General features: G+C 37.8%; 1 protein-coding gene across 16 annotated transcripts in view; it reads left to right on the forward strand.

Annotated features, from left to right (window-relative positions):
• grin1a (glutamate receptor, ionotropic, N-methyl D-aspartate 1a) overlaps window positions 1-15,819 on the forward strand; it is a 45,153-nt gene that overhangs the window by 2,804 nt on the left and 26,530 nt on the right. For 12 of the 16 annotated variants that reach the window (XM_051938797.1, XM_051938802.1, XM_051938798.1 and 9 more), the window contains exons 2-5: window positions 3,850-3,984; window positions 7,459-7,635; window positions 13,430-13,492; window positions 14,328-14,425. In XM_051938797.1, the coding sequence (XP_051794757.1) occupies window positions 3,850-3,984; window positions 7,459-7,635; window positions 13,430-13,492; window positions 14,328-14,425 (473 nt within the window). The remainder of the gene's footprint in view (window positions 1-3,849; window positions 3,985-7,458; window positions 7,636-13,429; window positions 13,493-14,327; window positions 14,426-15,819) is intronic. The other 4 variants (XM_051938800.1, XM_022191030.2, XM_022191040.2 and 1 more) reach the window with 1 other exon arrangement.

Below are 15,819 nucleotides of genomic sequence, written 5' to 3' on the forward strand. Positions count from 1 at the left end.
AGATAAATTGCACACTGAAGCGCGCATTTTGGCACAATTTAACCACATTTGCACCTATCTGTAAAGATAGTTTGCTGTTGGAGTTTTCATGACGGTGTTCTGGATGAATCTGCTCTCTTGAAGTCGCAGAAAAAATGTCCTGCATGTCAGAACCAGATGTGTTTTGTCATAAAATCCACATTTAGATGCAATTTAACCACAACTGCACCCAAACGTAAAGACGGTTTGCTGTTTGGGTTTTTATTAAAGTGTTTAATGGATTAATCCCTGCTCCTTGGACGTTCCTGCTTGCAGGAAAAACTCCTTTGTGTTAAAATCAGATGTTTTCCCATTTCTGACTTCAGCAGCAGACTCTCCTTCCTGGACATAAAAAAAATCCATAACAGACTAACTCCATCCATTTGTTCCATTTGGCACCAACTCTCCACTTTAGCACACATATTCATGCACTTTGTATAGTTCTGATACAATGAACTCCCCCAACAGATCCATCTGTTTTCTCTCAGACATCCAGAAATAGCCCTTTTTGGTTTGGGGCATGTCTCGGATGAGGGGGCAACTGTACATTTCAGGACACACACAGCTGCAGATCAACTGAACTGCGAAGGAGCCAGTCGAGAGTGAAAATGTGCAATATGTCGTTCAGAATTAATGGCTTTTTGCTTTGACTGCGCGTCGCTGCGTGAACGCGTTTCTTTTTTTTTTTTTTTATTTTGCAACAGGAGAGAGAAATGACAGTTTGAATGGAACTGTTTTCAGATGTGGATCAGTGACTCGGCTGCAAAAGTGTGCGACTGGAAACTGTGAAGAGTATTTTGCGTATTTTCTTTAATTAGCAGCAATGGTAAAGGTGCTGTGGGTCTAAAAGAGAAAACATGCTTCATAAGTTATGCATGCACAAAAGCTGCGGCACACTGAACTGCATGTGACGCTCAACATGACTTTTAAAAGGCACCAACATTATGTCACAGCATGGTGAGGCGTGAAGTCCCTCTCGCTCTCAATGCTTTTTCTTCCACACACATAATTGAGCTTTATGCAAAAAAAAATAAAAAACACCCACAGCTTCAGTGCTTTCATGTCCTTGGTCCTCTGCTTAACGTGATGTCTCTAATTGACACAGGCTTGTAGAACTGTTCAGCCTCATTGCATGAGCGTGCATTGGTTCATACCGATAACAATGGCTCAGCTCTTTCGTGCAAACAAACAAACCTCTCTGGTGGATGAATCGCAGCTAAATTAGACAGAAAGTCTGAATCTGAGGGTTTAATCGGATGAGATTAGCTCGTAGGTGACAGTCAGAGAGGAGGAAGTCGGTGGCAGATGGAGGAGTAGATGCCTGGGAGCAGTCCTTGGAAGATAGACCTCATTTTTGACCCAACCATACGGAGCGCTCGTATCCAATAATCCATCCCTGCGCGGCCGTGCCAACTTTATTCCCCCTTCCTGCACATCTCCGAGGCATTTCTCAAGTCTGGCCTCACTGAAGTTCATTTTTTAATCAAACGCTTGCACAGCTTCGGTTTTCTTAATGCAGGAATACGACTAAAAAGCAACAAATCAGTCTTCTGAGCATCATTCAAACAAAAAAGTAATAATTCTTTGCTCTTTTATTCTTTGTTGTAAATGCGTTCCTCCCTGACTGTAATTTACGTATCCAAAATGTTATTTTTAACCTGTTATACAATGTTTTAGGGCAGCAGTTGCACTCACTTAAGGTTGCCTGTGTTGTTCTTAAAGCAGATTTGGTCCATCTCAAACAGAAAAACAGATGTTTGAGCCCAGAGTGAATTATCCACGGGGTAAAGTGGGTAGTTGCCTCAGGGACACATATGTTCAGGGGCATCAGCTGCCCCAGATTAAAATGTGAAGCCATCAGTTTGTGATCTCTTGATTATTGATAGATATAAACTGAAAAAGACCTTAAGCGAATTCCTCTGTTTCTAGCTAATGCTGAGGACTGGTCTGAAATTGAGCTTGAAAACTTGGAGGTTTGAATCAAAACAGGCTATTTTTGCAGAAATTAATTATTGTATAAATTAATGTATTGTATTGTATAGTTTAGCTTGACATCTCTTAGTCTAAGATTAAGTTCATTTATCTATCGTATCTTATTCCAGCATAGCTTTGTTCAGCTTAGTTTAGCATAGCTCATCTCATTTCATCATTTTATTTTAGCTTGACTTAGATTATTTTTTCTTATCTTTACTTGGCTTAGCTTAAATTGCTCTCTTCTTTTATCTTAGTGTATCTACTCTGTCTTATTGTGGCTTATATGAACTAACTATGCGGCTAATAACTAATCTCAGCCCATCTTAATCTATCTTGTCTTATTTTAGCGTATAGTTTCTTTGCCTATCTTAGCTTAATTTATTTGAGCTAACCTTACCTATACTTATATATTATCTAAGCCAATTGTAGAGTAGCTTATCTATTCTTCCCATAGCATTTTCTATTTTACCTTATTTTGGCGTATCTTAGCTTGAATTAGTTCAGCTTGAATTAGTTTTGTTTAAAACTAATTCAAGCTGAACTAATTCATCTCATCTTATATTAGCATAACTTATCTTATTTTTATCTTAGCTTAGCTCAAATGATTCTATTTTATCTTATTTTATTATATCTTAGCATATTTTAGCTTATATTACCTAACTGTCCTACTTAATAACTAATCTTAGTTTACGCTCTGTTTTATATTAGTGTAGATTTGCTTTGCTTATCTTACCTTAACCTACTTTAGCTTGTTTTAGCTTATATCTAAGCTTATCTAACGTCGGTTTATCTTATGCTAGCCTATTTTAGAGTAATTTATCTTACCTTCCTGTAGCTTTTCTTATCTGATTTTATTTTGGCATATCTTCGTTTAGTTCAGCTTAGTTTAGTGTGTCTAAGCTTGGCTTAGCTTAGCTCATCTTATTTTACTTTATATTGGCCTAACTTGCCTGATTTTATCTTATCTTAAATTACTGTATCTTAACTTATTTTTGCTTATTTTAGCTGATATTACTTTCACCAATCTTAATTTATTTTATTCTATCTTATTTTAGCGTAGCTTTGCTTGGATTATCTTATTTCATCTTAGCTTATTTTAACTTGCATATTATCCTATCGAATCTTATCTTAACCTATCTTAGAGTAGCTTATCTTATCTTCCCATAGCTTATCTTACCTAAACTTTTTTTTTTTTTGCATAGCTAATGTTAGCTTAGTTCAGCTTAATTTAGATTAGTTTAGTTTGGCTAAACTTGGCTTCAGTTTAGCTAATCTCAGTTCATTTTATATGAGCTTCGCTTATCTTATTTTAACTTAATTTAACTTAAATGACTCTATCTTAGCTTATTTTAGGAGCTTATTTTATCACATATTACCCTAACTAATCTTAGCTTATCTTAGTTTATCCTGTCTCATCTTATTTTAGCTTAACTTTGCTTTGCTTATCTTATCTTGTTTTAGCTGAACTTATCTTAGGTTCTGTATAAGCTTATCTAACCTTATCTTATTTTAGTGTTGCTTAGCTTGGCTTAGCATAGTTTAGCTTATTTTTAACATTTTATACTGTAAATATCATATTCATCCTGCTGAGGATGCATTGTTAAAGTTTTTTTTTCAGACCCTGTAGAGTCGGACTAACAATGTGTAGATGTTTGTTTACATGTGTGTGATGAATATTTCAGTGTGCTTGTGTTTTGTAGTCATGTTTTTTTCTTATTGCTTGGGAAAAAAATTACACAATAAAGACCCCCTGCTGAATGTCCAAGCTCTTAATCAGCGCAGGAGTTGCGTTTCCGTTTCTTTGGTCCTAATGATTGTGTCGCAATGACAAAGTGCTGTTCTGGTGCGTCTCTGCAGGTCTACGCCATCCTGGTGAGTCACCCTCCACAGTCCAATGACCACCTCACCCCGACGCCGGTCTCCTACACTGCAGGCTTCTACCGCATCCCGGTGGTGGGGCTCACCACCCGCATGTCCATCTACTCCGACAAGGTGAGTGATGGATGGCAGTGATGTAAAGGGAGATGGAGGAAGAGGAGAGTGAACGCAGAGTGAAAGAGTGAGCAGCTCCCCCGGGGCGCCTTCAAAAGCTTCCTAGATTAAACGTCCCATCACTGTCCATTAGCAGAGCTGTGATTAAATGGGCTTCCAGCTGAAATTTGAAAGAACATCATTAATAATTCCTCCGACCTGAGTTATGTTTTTATGAATCACATGCCGCCAAAATGAAACTTTAAAGCAATCGCATAAATAAAATGCCAAGGACTTAAATAGACCTTAAATCGAGTTATCAAAGTGACACAGCCCATAATCTTGCAAATTAAAGGAAATCAGAAGCATTAAGTTCCAGAGATTTAAGGAAGCCTGAGGGGGTCTGTGCATAGATCAAGAGATAATGAAGGCGGTTTTATGCTTTTTCACATGACATTCATCCACTGGCTTTGACATCTGTTTACAGCACAAGAAAGTTTTTCATCTTTAATGTGTGGTGTCAGTTATTCTAAAGTTGCAAGCATGAATGCAGCTATACATTATGAAAATATGCAGATGCCCAAATGTTTTTCTCATTTATCTCCAAAACTGAGCACTAATCTGTTGTAAGAGTAAAACAGCCTGAAGCCCAGTTATTCAGAAGTCATTTGATGGGATTTTGGGTATCGCATCAGATCTTGAAAATAGGTTGTTCTAAAGAAAATAAGGGTTTTGAATTTAGATTAGATCACATAATCCAGCTGTAGTTTTGATTTGAATCAGATCTTTAACATGTGTGGTTCAAAACATTTTGGGGTTGGGATATATGAGATTATGGTTCCAACAAAAGAGTCTGTTCAGGGTGGATTTCAGGACCAAAACGAAACGAACAATAAAACGAGTCTAATACTACTTATCATGCTGCATACGTACTTTTATTTATATTTTGCACTTTGTTTGTTTATCAGTCAGGTGGATAGAGTAGACTTTCAGTGCAGTAAAGTGTACAAAAAAGGGTTTTCTCGACATGAAATAATCCCCCAATCCTCCAACAGCTTTTTAACAGCTTAGCATTTATGTCATTAAAAAGACATACTTTTATTAATAATGCAAACTCTGGCTGTTTAAAAGTAATTGAAAGTTGAATTTTGTTGGGATTGTTTTATTTTCAATAAAACCCTTCCACCGACTCCCATACTGGCTTTCCTAACGTAGATTGTTGCAATTTGTCGTCTTATTTAGACCAATCGTCATCCAGATTTGGTAATTGTTAAAATTTTGAACAGAATCTGGATCAGACCAGATCCTGACTTGATCCTAGACACCAGAACATTGGATCGTTGTCCTCCAGGTTCAACTTTTTGACCAGCTGTGTCCCCAAGAAAAGGGTGTCCACATACCGAAACATGTATTTTGTATATGCTCTAAAAGGCCAAAATCTCCATTTGTGACAAGTTTTCTTCTGATTGGGTTTCTTTTATTAAAAATTAAGTTGTTTTGAAGTCAGTTGAGTTTGAGGCTCCAGGTCACTGAATAGATGTCCACATACTTTTGGCCATGTTGCACATCAGAGAGAAACCACGACACACATATTGTACCCATTTAAATAGGCAAAAAACTCCACTTGTAGCAGGTTTTGTGTTTTTAGTGTGTTTCTTTTATTTTAAATGGAGTTGATAAGGCATCTTCAGAGTGACCTGGAGCCATGGTGGCCAGTTGATTCTTTGGGTTGCTGATCAAAAGGTTTTAGGTTCAATGCCCACTGCTGATATTTCTAAACTGATTGAACTTACTATGATTTAGCCTACATTGTGATATGTAGTCTTATTTAGAGAAATGGTCATTCAGATTTGGAAGTCTTGGAAAACTTGAGAGGAATCTGGACTACCTTAAGGGCACTGTCATCCTGGTCCAAAAGTTTTGAGCAGCTATACCCCAAGGAAAAGGTGTCTACATACTTTTGACAACATTGTACCTGTTTAAAAAGCCCAAAATCTCCATTTGTGGCAGGTTTTGTTCCTTTAATGTGTTTCTTTTCTTTAATATAGAGTTGTTAAGGCATCTTCAGATTGACTCAGAGTAGTGGTGGCTCAACAGTTGAGACGTTGGGACACTGATCGGCGGGTTGGAGGTTCACACTCCATTGATGGCATTTCTAAGCTGATTGAAGCCTACATTGTGATATGTAGTCCTATGGAGAGCAATGGTCATCAAATCTGGTCTTGAATCTTGAAAGGTTTGAGAGAAATCTGGACTAACTTGATCCAGGATAGCAATTGTCGTCCAGGTTTTTGGCCAGCTGTACTCCAAGGAAAGGGTGTCCACATACTATTGGCCATGTTGTACTCAAAGGCCAGAATCTTTACTTGTGACAGATTTGATCTTTTACTGGGTTTCTTTCATTAGAAATTTAATTTTTATCACATCTTCTTAGCTAGTAATCTACATTGTGGCATGTAGTCCAACTTAGAGCAACAATCCTCCTAATTTGGCAGTCTTGAAATGTTGATAGAAATCTAGACTTATTTGATCCTAGATGGGAAAATATGTTGTAGCAAACGTTAATTTTTTTGCATGTTTTGTTCTTTACTAAAAAAGGAAGTTATTATGGCATCAGAGTTTTGGTGGCTCAACAGCTGAGGCTTTGGGCCGCTGGTCAGAAGTTCAGAGGTTGAAACCCCAGTGCTGCCATTTCTAAGCTGAATGTACTTACTGTGATTACTTTGTAATCCTATTTCAAACAAATGTGGACTAACTTGAGGTCATTTTCCAGCAGGTCCAACTTTTTGACCCCAATGAAAATGTGTCCACATACTTTTGGCCATATTGTACCTGTCTAAGAAGACAAAAGATGATTTCCACTTGTGGCAAGTTTTGCCTTCTTCTTGTATTAACAATGAAAGTTACTGCATCTTGTCAGTGATTCAGAGCTGTGGTTGCTCACCAGACTTTGGGTCACTGATCATCAGGTTGGAGGTTCAAATCCCAGTGCTGCCATTTCTATGCTGAACATATTATGGTTTACAGTGTACATAGCTAGTAGTCTACATTTTGATATGTAGTTTTTGTTAAAGCATTGGTCCTCCAGACGTAGAAATCTTGGAAAATTTAAGACAATTGTGACTAACTTAGTCTCACATAGCAAAATATGGAGTCATTGTCCTCCAGGTTTAGCTTTTTAAACAACAATGCAATGCAAGGAAAGGGTGTTCACATACTTTTGTCTTCTTATTGTGTGTCTTCCATTAAAAATGAAGTTGCTGTGGCATCTTCAGACCTGTGGTAGCTCAGTGGTTGAGCTTTTGGGTCATTGATCAAAAGTTTGGAGGCTTAAACCTCAGTACTGCCATTGTTGGGCTCTTGAAGAAGGTCCTTAACCCAACCTGATCCAGAGGCACCTTATTATAACTAGCCCAAACTGGCTTATGCAAAAAGAGATTTCACTGTGCTGTAATGTATTTGTGGTGAATAAAGTCTTTGTCTTCTGCCCCTCAGAGTATCCACCTGTCCTTTTTGCGGACAGTCCCTCCATACTCCCACCAGGCTCACGTCTGGTTCGACCTGATGCGCGAGTTCAACTGGAATCACATCATCCTGATCGTGAGCGACGACCACGAGGGCCGGGCTGCTCAAAAAAGGCTCGAGACCCTCCTGGAGGAGCGAGAAACAAAGGTGAGACGCTCCACCCTCCCAATCACATGAACGACGTGCGAGTGCGTAAACAAAAAAAAAAAAAAAAAAAAAACGACAGCAAAAAGGCTCTTTAAAGCTCAAAGGTCTTCTATGTATGTAACTGTTTTCCTTTCTGTTGTGTGGACACATCTCTTTCTCACCATTGTGTAAGCATTGGCTAACATTCCTAGAGACATCAACAGCGTCTAATGTGGTCTAATCTGACAAAAGTTTGTATGTTTATTTGCTCATCTTCACGTTGCTTTTCGCCATAGTCCAAATTATCCTGTGTCTATCCACATTGGGAGCCAAATAGTGGACTTTAACATGGGGCTTTGCAAACCATCACAGACTGGAGGTTGTTAGCTGAGGCTTCATTATTGTGCTGTTTTAATGCTACGTCAAGATACTGGATGTTTTTTTTGCTTTTCCAGATACCGCTGATGCATCCATTTTAAGGATAGCCCTGAGTTGTGTATGTGGGTCAGTGAAATGCTGATCTTTGAGCCAAAACAGACTTGATTCTGAGAGGATGTTTGCCCTTTAGGAAAAGAGAGAGAGTTAGAAAGAAAGAAAAAAAACAACTGCTGTCTGTTTGAGCCATTTAATCAGATGATATCACCCTGGGATATGTTATTTTCTTTATACTCCGATGCTCGTCGCTCTCTGGGGCTCTGTGCTGTAATTGTGTGACAGGGTGAAATGAGTCCTGATTCAGAGGTTTTAATTAAATCAGGAGCTGAACAGACACTAAGTATGACACACACCCGAGGTAGTTTGCAGACGGAAGCTACGGTTAAAGCAAAAGCTGCTTAAATTGAAGAGGCTGGGATCAGCACCAGTGAGCTTCCACTTCCAGCGTTTTCAACCATCACACTGTATCTATCCGGCCTGAACAGTGACGGTCCAATCATACTCCGACATCCTGCACTTCACGTATAAATTAGTGCATTAAAAGCCTTTGATGAGAGTCCATGAAGTTCCTTTTTATGAATAATCTGAATTTGGATCTGAAAATGGACCCATCTGTGCACTGAGAGAAGTTGCTGCAACTCGCTGTGCTCTAATTATGAATATATTTAGTGATGACTGCAGAGCCAATGTGAGCAGTTTCACTGGAGAGTCTTTCAAAAAAAAAGCATGCTCTGATAATTAGTCTAAAAAGCAGGGAGATATGGCTGCTGAATCAGTATCTTCTTTTAAATCATTTCTTTAAACCCATTTTTATAGGTTTGCACTTATGTGATGCCATCTATTATTTTTTTCATTGATTTTAAAATCTTTTCTATTAATTTTATTCTCAATTACCTTTAATTTGCATTTATGTGATGCCATGAATTTCTATTATTGTTATTATTATTATTATTATAATTGTTATCTAATTGGTTTCTGAAAATGTACTTTATCTTTATTTATTTGCGTCTAAGTAATACCCCCTTTTTCTATTTTTATTATTATTGTTATTTTTATTATGTAATTGATATTTAATTTTAAAAAAATGATTTTATTCTCAGTTGCCCATTAGTTATTTGCATTTATGTGATGTAATCAGTTTCTTTATTTTATTATTTATTTTTATCATCTAATTGATTTTTTAAAAAACTTTTTTTCATTTTATTCTCTTTTATCTCTTAATAGTATTTTCTTATTATTTATTTATTTTATTTGCCAATACTATTGTTATTATAATTTTTTGAGTTGTATTTATGGTTTTACCCTGTATATTCACTTTTATTACACTTGTTAATTTCCTTACCCGGATATGGCATTTTATTATTTTATCTTGTGTTGTTGTTCTACTTTATCTTTATTTATTTTGTTTATACTTTATTTCCTGAGTGTCCTTTTTTTTTTTTTTACTTTTAAGCCATTTTGTGAAATCTTCTTCTTCTTCTTCTTCTTCCTCTTCCTCTTCCTCTTCCTCCAAAGTACAGGCCTGCCAGTATTGTATATTTTCCAACAATATCCGACAAAAAAACTAACATATTTGACTAATAAGTGTTGTCTGTGCAGCCAAATAAATCCTCCACTGCTGTCTATTAGCATTAAATGAGCCACATTGCTAAATTTTGTCTTGATTAAACCAAAAAATCCCTCCACTAAGTTCATTTAGAGTTAATCCTGCAGTAAATACCACCCACTAGTGCACATATTAATCCGTAGCTGAAAATAGTCTCCAACAACTGCACGATCTTGACATTTCCTCAACACTCCCAGCTGAGCCCTTTCTTTTTTTTTCTTTTTTTTTTTTTTAAAAATGAAGCACGATGTAGAGAGAAATGAGCCTCAGGCTGAGGGCCACAAAAATGGTGGAGTCATAAAGTATTGACAGATGGACTAACGTATTCCTGGGTTTGGCCTTTGCGTGGGATTCGCACATGACAATGAGAGAATGTAGAAAAACATATTCTTGTAGTACTATAAGATGCACTGAAAACGTAGAATTTGATCGAGTATCCCTGATGTTTCTGTCTGAGACGACACCTGGGGATTAGTTTATTTGATGCGACAAACAAAAACAGAGGGAATCATCCCCTAGAGAATAATAAAAACTGCTGTTAATCATCAAAACAAGCTCTTTTATTGTAGATTTCTTTGGATGGTGGATGGAAACCGTGCATCCAGCAGCAGCTCTAACAGTTTTCGGTGGTATTATTCGACGTTAGCCTCAAAAACAGAGCTTTCGGTGTTGGCACCGCATAAACTGTAGCTAAATGTACATGTTATTTTTAGCTTCCGAGTCTTTAGGGAGGCCACAGAGCCGCTGGGGGATCACTGTCACCAGCACAGAAGCTCTGGACACAGTGGACTTAGAGAGCAAACGTGACCAACACAATGTGAAATATTAATGTCTGGCTGCGGATACAAAAATAGTGCGCTCAAAAAAACTCTGGAGGGGGGAAAAGACAAAGGCATGTCTCCAATCTGCAGTGATTCCAGAATATTAGGATTTCTAGTTGGTGTAGATGCAAAAGAAAATCAGAATTTAGGCTAAAAATATGATAAAATGTTAATAACTTATCTTACTGTTTGAGTTTACCTACAAAAAAAGGCAAAAATAACCTAAGAAGGGTCATATTTTATATATGCTTTGGTGTTTATCAAGGTCTTTCATCATTTTTTGCCTTTATTTGACAGGACAAGGACAGGGATGGAGGACAGAGCGAGGTGACGGGAGTTGAACTTAACTGTTTTGCCTCTGGGACGTTGGCGTGACGTCAATCTCAACACACGTTCGGCGATCTTTCATCTTTGGAAATATCACAGAATCTGTCTTGTAATAACCTTCAATTAGGGATTTCAGTTCTAACATTAAAACTGATTGGCTTTCTGCTGGTATTCATAATTGTAGAAGCAAAAAAATGTAGAATTAGTCAGATTATCACACCAGAATCTGCCTTTATTACAGAATTTTCTGTTGATTTAAATGGGACAGTTGTTGGACAGTGTTGTGGAAATTCTGGATGAGAAAAAAACGTAAAAGTATGAGGGTCATTCCAGAATCGGAGGACGTTTGGGCTTCAAATTTTTTGAAAAATAGGCCTTCTCTTTTACGATTTTATGCTCCATATTCATCAATAATAGATAATAATCTATCAAAGACTTGATTGGCTCAGCATGCTTTTACATGTTTTATTTGTTGTTTGCTAACCCGACTCTCATCACAGTAACAGGGCTGCTAATCCATGCTAATGTTAGATTTTTCTCAGGATTAGAAGCTAGATATTTAGCTAGCTGTTACTGCTGACCAAGAGGACAAACAATAAAGAAAAAGTGAAAGAGGATTTGTTTGTTCCTGATGGTATGAGGTAGAGTGAGACATTCAATCCAGGCTGACAATGTCATGAAAATGTGAAAAATAGAACACAGGAAATAGCTTTGAGCTGTCCACTCTGTCAGAAAACTGTTTCATGTTAATTCCAGTGTGTCATGCAATTCACTGTTTTCTTCTCCCTGCAAAAAAGGTTCTATGCATAATAATTACTATTTAAAATATTGTTGATTTAAAAAAAAAATCACAATTGCAAGAGACGTCAATGAAAATAATAATACCAAAAAAGGAGATAAAATTTCATTTTAACTGTTTTATTTGAGATTCAATTTGGTCATCAGCAGGGTGGGACAAGAGAAAAATGGCACTCTAAGGGTTAGTCCAAACTTATTTGGTATTTAAAAAGTATTTTCAAACATTTTCTCCTAGTTTTTTTTCAGATTTGGTCTCAGGACAACTGCATGTTTTAGTATTTTGTACATGGATTATTTGAAATTTGATTTGTGGGACGTAAAATGTCCTCCAATTCTGGAATGACCCTTTAGTCGTTGTAATTTATTCAAGAATAAAAGGATTAACAGTGAACAATAAAGAAGAGAAATGCAGAGTGAAAACTTCAGCTGAAGGGCAGAGCTCGTGTTCAGAGGTCGGACCAAGATTCAAACAACAAATTCAAACTTTTAATAGCATCTTTCCTTCACACAGAGCCTCCTCAACCAAGAGTCTCATGGTTTCGGTGTTTTTAGACCTCGGTGGTCAGAACAGACTCACACAGCCTGACAAAACAGTAGAAAATACATTCACAGTTAGGTCTATTATGTGCTCTGATTAACAGTCATGCCCAGACTTGTTTGTCATAGTTACATTACAAATATAATTCATCCAAGTACTGATGAAATTTAACTGCAACACACAGCATTTCTTGAGTGAGTTCGGTGCTGCTGTGCAGGGAGACTCGGAGTCAGAGTGCACTGAGGTGTGCAGCTGTGAATCCAGGCAGCTGCGCAAGAAGAAGCCTGTGAGGCAGAAAGATACTGTATTTATTCTCCTGCAAGATGGCTCCCGGTCTCAGATGGGAATCCCGAGTGGCTTCTTCTCTCACCGAACACAAAACGGGAGTCCGAAATGGTGACACCTGATAGTCTGACTGCAGTTTATTTGTGCTGCATCCCATTTTCATATTAATACAGTATGCAACATAGTCTTTACATTCCTTTAAATCTTAATCAAATTGGAGCTCTGGAGTGCCACAACTAATGAAATGCTGCAGAAAAGAGGAAGCAAAAATGTTCTTGCTGCTTAATTTTTGTTGGTGCAGGATCTTTTTGACTCTGCCTCGCTACCAGTCACAATTTATTAAGTCCAATTTAAATATTTAAATCTTGCCGCTGTGTGTGGAGGCTTTCCTTTCTGTTATGCATAAACTGTGCAAACAATTGCAGCACTTCTAACTGGTCTAGACGTCGATTCTGCAGACTTGCGTAACATGGAAGTGGGGCATGGTGTGTGGTAGATTTTTATTTTTATTTTTATTTTTTTGGAATATCTCGCAGCATGTTTAGGTTCAAGAACCAAGCTAACTGCAGGAATTAGCCGAGCTTCAGAGGATTGCGTTTGGTCAGATTCAGCTAAGTATAGAAGTACCTTTGTCCTCTGTTTGCTGGAACTTGTGAAAAACGCTGAACAGATGGTTGTAGAGATTAGCAGCTTCCTTTGTAAGCGCGCCATTCTGCAAAACATCTAATGAGGGTCTTCGTGGGGGTTTTTGGAGGCTGAAAATGTGATCTTGTTGGACTTGTTTTGGCAACGTGGGTAAATTATTCAATATAATCCAGCAGAATTTGATTTCAGGTTGGGTTTTGTTGTGTTATCTCTGATGTCTTTTGCAAGCCCCACTGTTAAAGATCCCAATTTGAAGCAGAAAAGTGGAGATTTGTTGGAATGCTTTACTGCCCTCCATTTTCAACTGTTTATAATATTTTTCTGTGTCTGCATATTTTCTCTGTGCACATTACTCATCAGAATAAAAAAAGGAACTATGAAAACCTCGACCAACTGTCCTATGACAACAAGCGAGGACCTAAGGTATATTTGCATGGTCAATGCACGCCGCCCACCAACTTTCCAAACGTAGCAACTAGAAACCAGCCCAAACCAGTCACCAGCCGACCCAGAAATGCCCCCCTTCTCTTGGTAGCACGTGTTTTCTTTAATTTTTTACTTTGAGACATTTCCCTATGATTTAAATGACGAATGGTTTTGTTTTGAAAAATCTATAATTTCTCGGTCATTACAGTAAAAAAAAAAAAAAAAAAAGTCAGTGAACAGCGCCCCGCTTTTATCATTTTCATTTTCTCCTTCAATAAAGGAATGCATGTACTCAGAACACACACTCTCTCTTTCACACACACACACAAACACCAACAAAAAAAGAGTTTGCAAGTCCATTCCTTTGTGGAGAACCGGTAGTGTGGGACAAAACCGTTTCCCAGATGCTACTTCCTCCTGTTCTGTAGCACTTTCCTAGTTTTCAGCAGTTTTTTTGTTGGGGGAAAACGTCCCCCTCACCCCCCTCTCACCCTTTTTTAGTTACTGGTTGCATTGACCTTCTTCTTCCCCCCTTACCTAACACATGCACGTCCTTCTTTGGAGCCTTGATAACCCTCAGTTTGCATGCGAAACAAATGCAAAAGTTTTTTTTTTTTCCCTTCAAGCTTTTTCTTTTTTTCGTTTTTTGTTTTTTTTTACTTTTTTAGTTCAGCCGGTTCCCCTCCTGGATCGCTTTTCCTTTTTAATCTTCTGTCTCTCGTTTTCAAACAAAATCGACCAAGCTCGAACCAAAGCAGGTAAAGAGGCAGCATGGTGTCTGAGGTAGAGGGGAAAAGTAGCTGGCTTGACCTTTCTTATGCCCCAATCACAGGCAGAGAAAGTCCTCCAGTTCAGCCAGGAGACTAACTTAACTGCCCTGCTGCTGGAGGCGAAAGAGCTGGAGGCCAGAGTCATCATTCTGTCCGCCAGGTGAGAACTGTACACCGGCGTTTCATCCAGATTGTTCATATTTACCGGACACATGCTGAATAAACTCCCTACAGGTTCCAAATGGATGCACTGAGACATGCAGATGAGATAAAAGTGAGTTTAAAAAAAATGCAAACGGGATCGGTTTTAACCTTTCTACGGGTGTTTATATTTAGCTGTGGACCTTTCAGGCTGGATTTGAAGCCAATTTTTCAAATATTTGTGTATGAAATGTGTGTAAAACGCTGCAGAGGACACATCTAAATTCCCTCTGGATGTAATGGAGCAGCCATGCAACAAAAGGTCAACACAAAACAAGCCAAAGGTCTACGGTTGTCTGCTGCTATTAATTGTCGCTCACTTTCGCTCCTGATGCCGAACATCCACCGACTCCTTCTGCTGTCTGTCAGATGTAGTTTCATCTCGGTTTTAATATTTCAGTATTTAAAAGCATCATAAAGCTTTAATTAAACGTTAGAGAAGTTAATGCAAAATATACATGTGATAGAGCTAAAGCGGATTTTCCTGTAAGTAGCAGTTTGGTGCAAAAGAAAGGCTTTTTAGAAACACAAGACTTTAATCGATACCCGAAGGCGTGACACTTTATGCGACTGATGCAAGCAGATGTCTGATAGAAGGGGTTTTGAAAAGTATACAGCTCAGATACCGACAGTAGAGTAATTTCATTTCATATTTAGAGGTCTGTCAAACCTTAAAACACAATCGTCTTCTTGCATTAAAACTAAATGAGAAACGGAAGGAAGGTTACTTGGGGAGGCATCAATGGAAGTTCACCAGTTCACCAAAAGGGGAGGTAGTTTGGTTGGAAAAACATCTTTAAAATGATTGGTCCTCTGATGTAGGTTTTTCAGGGCCAATTCATTATTAAGCCTAATCAAGGTGATTGATTAGGGATCATTGTAGTAAAAAGTGAAATGTTGCAATGAAAACATAGAGAACTCCAACACAAATTCTCATTGAAATGCCTCCGTTTTAAGTAAAACTATTATCCTATATTCTTAGTAGATTCTAATATTAAGTTAAGCCCCAAACAGAGCTGCAGAAACTTTCGTTATCACCATTTTTACTGGATCAGTTGGCTCAAATATAAACCTCTTCCTGGAGAAACCATGGAAACTAAACTGAGTAACATTACTGTGGTTTATAGGAGTGGAATAATATGACAAGTAATATATATTACCCTACGGATACCAACCCGGCAAACCAAGACCATATACACTACCTTTCAAAAATTTTGGGGTCACTTAGAAATAAATGTCCTTGTTTTTGAAAGAAAATTAGTTGGGTTTTTTTTCCAATGAAGACAACATTAAATGAATCAGAAATCCAGTCTAGACATTGTTAATGTGGTAAATGACTATTCTAGCTGGAAA

This window comes from Acanthochromis polyacanthus, chromosome 18 (genome assembly GCF_021347895.1).
Source record: "Acanthochromis polyacanthus isolate Apoly-LR-REF ecotype Palm Island chromosome 18, KAUST_Apoly_ChrSc, whole genome shotgun sequence".
NCBI lineage: Eukaryota > Metazoa > Chordata > Actinopteri > Pomacentridae > Acanthochromis > Acanthochromis polyacanthus.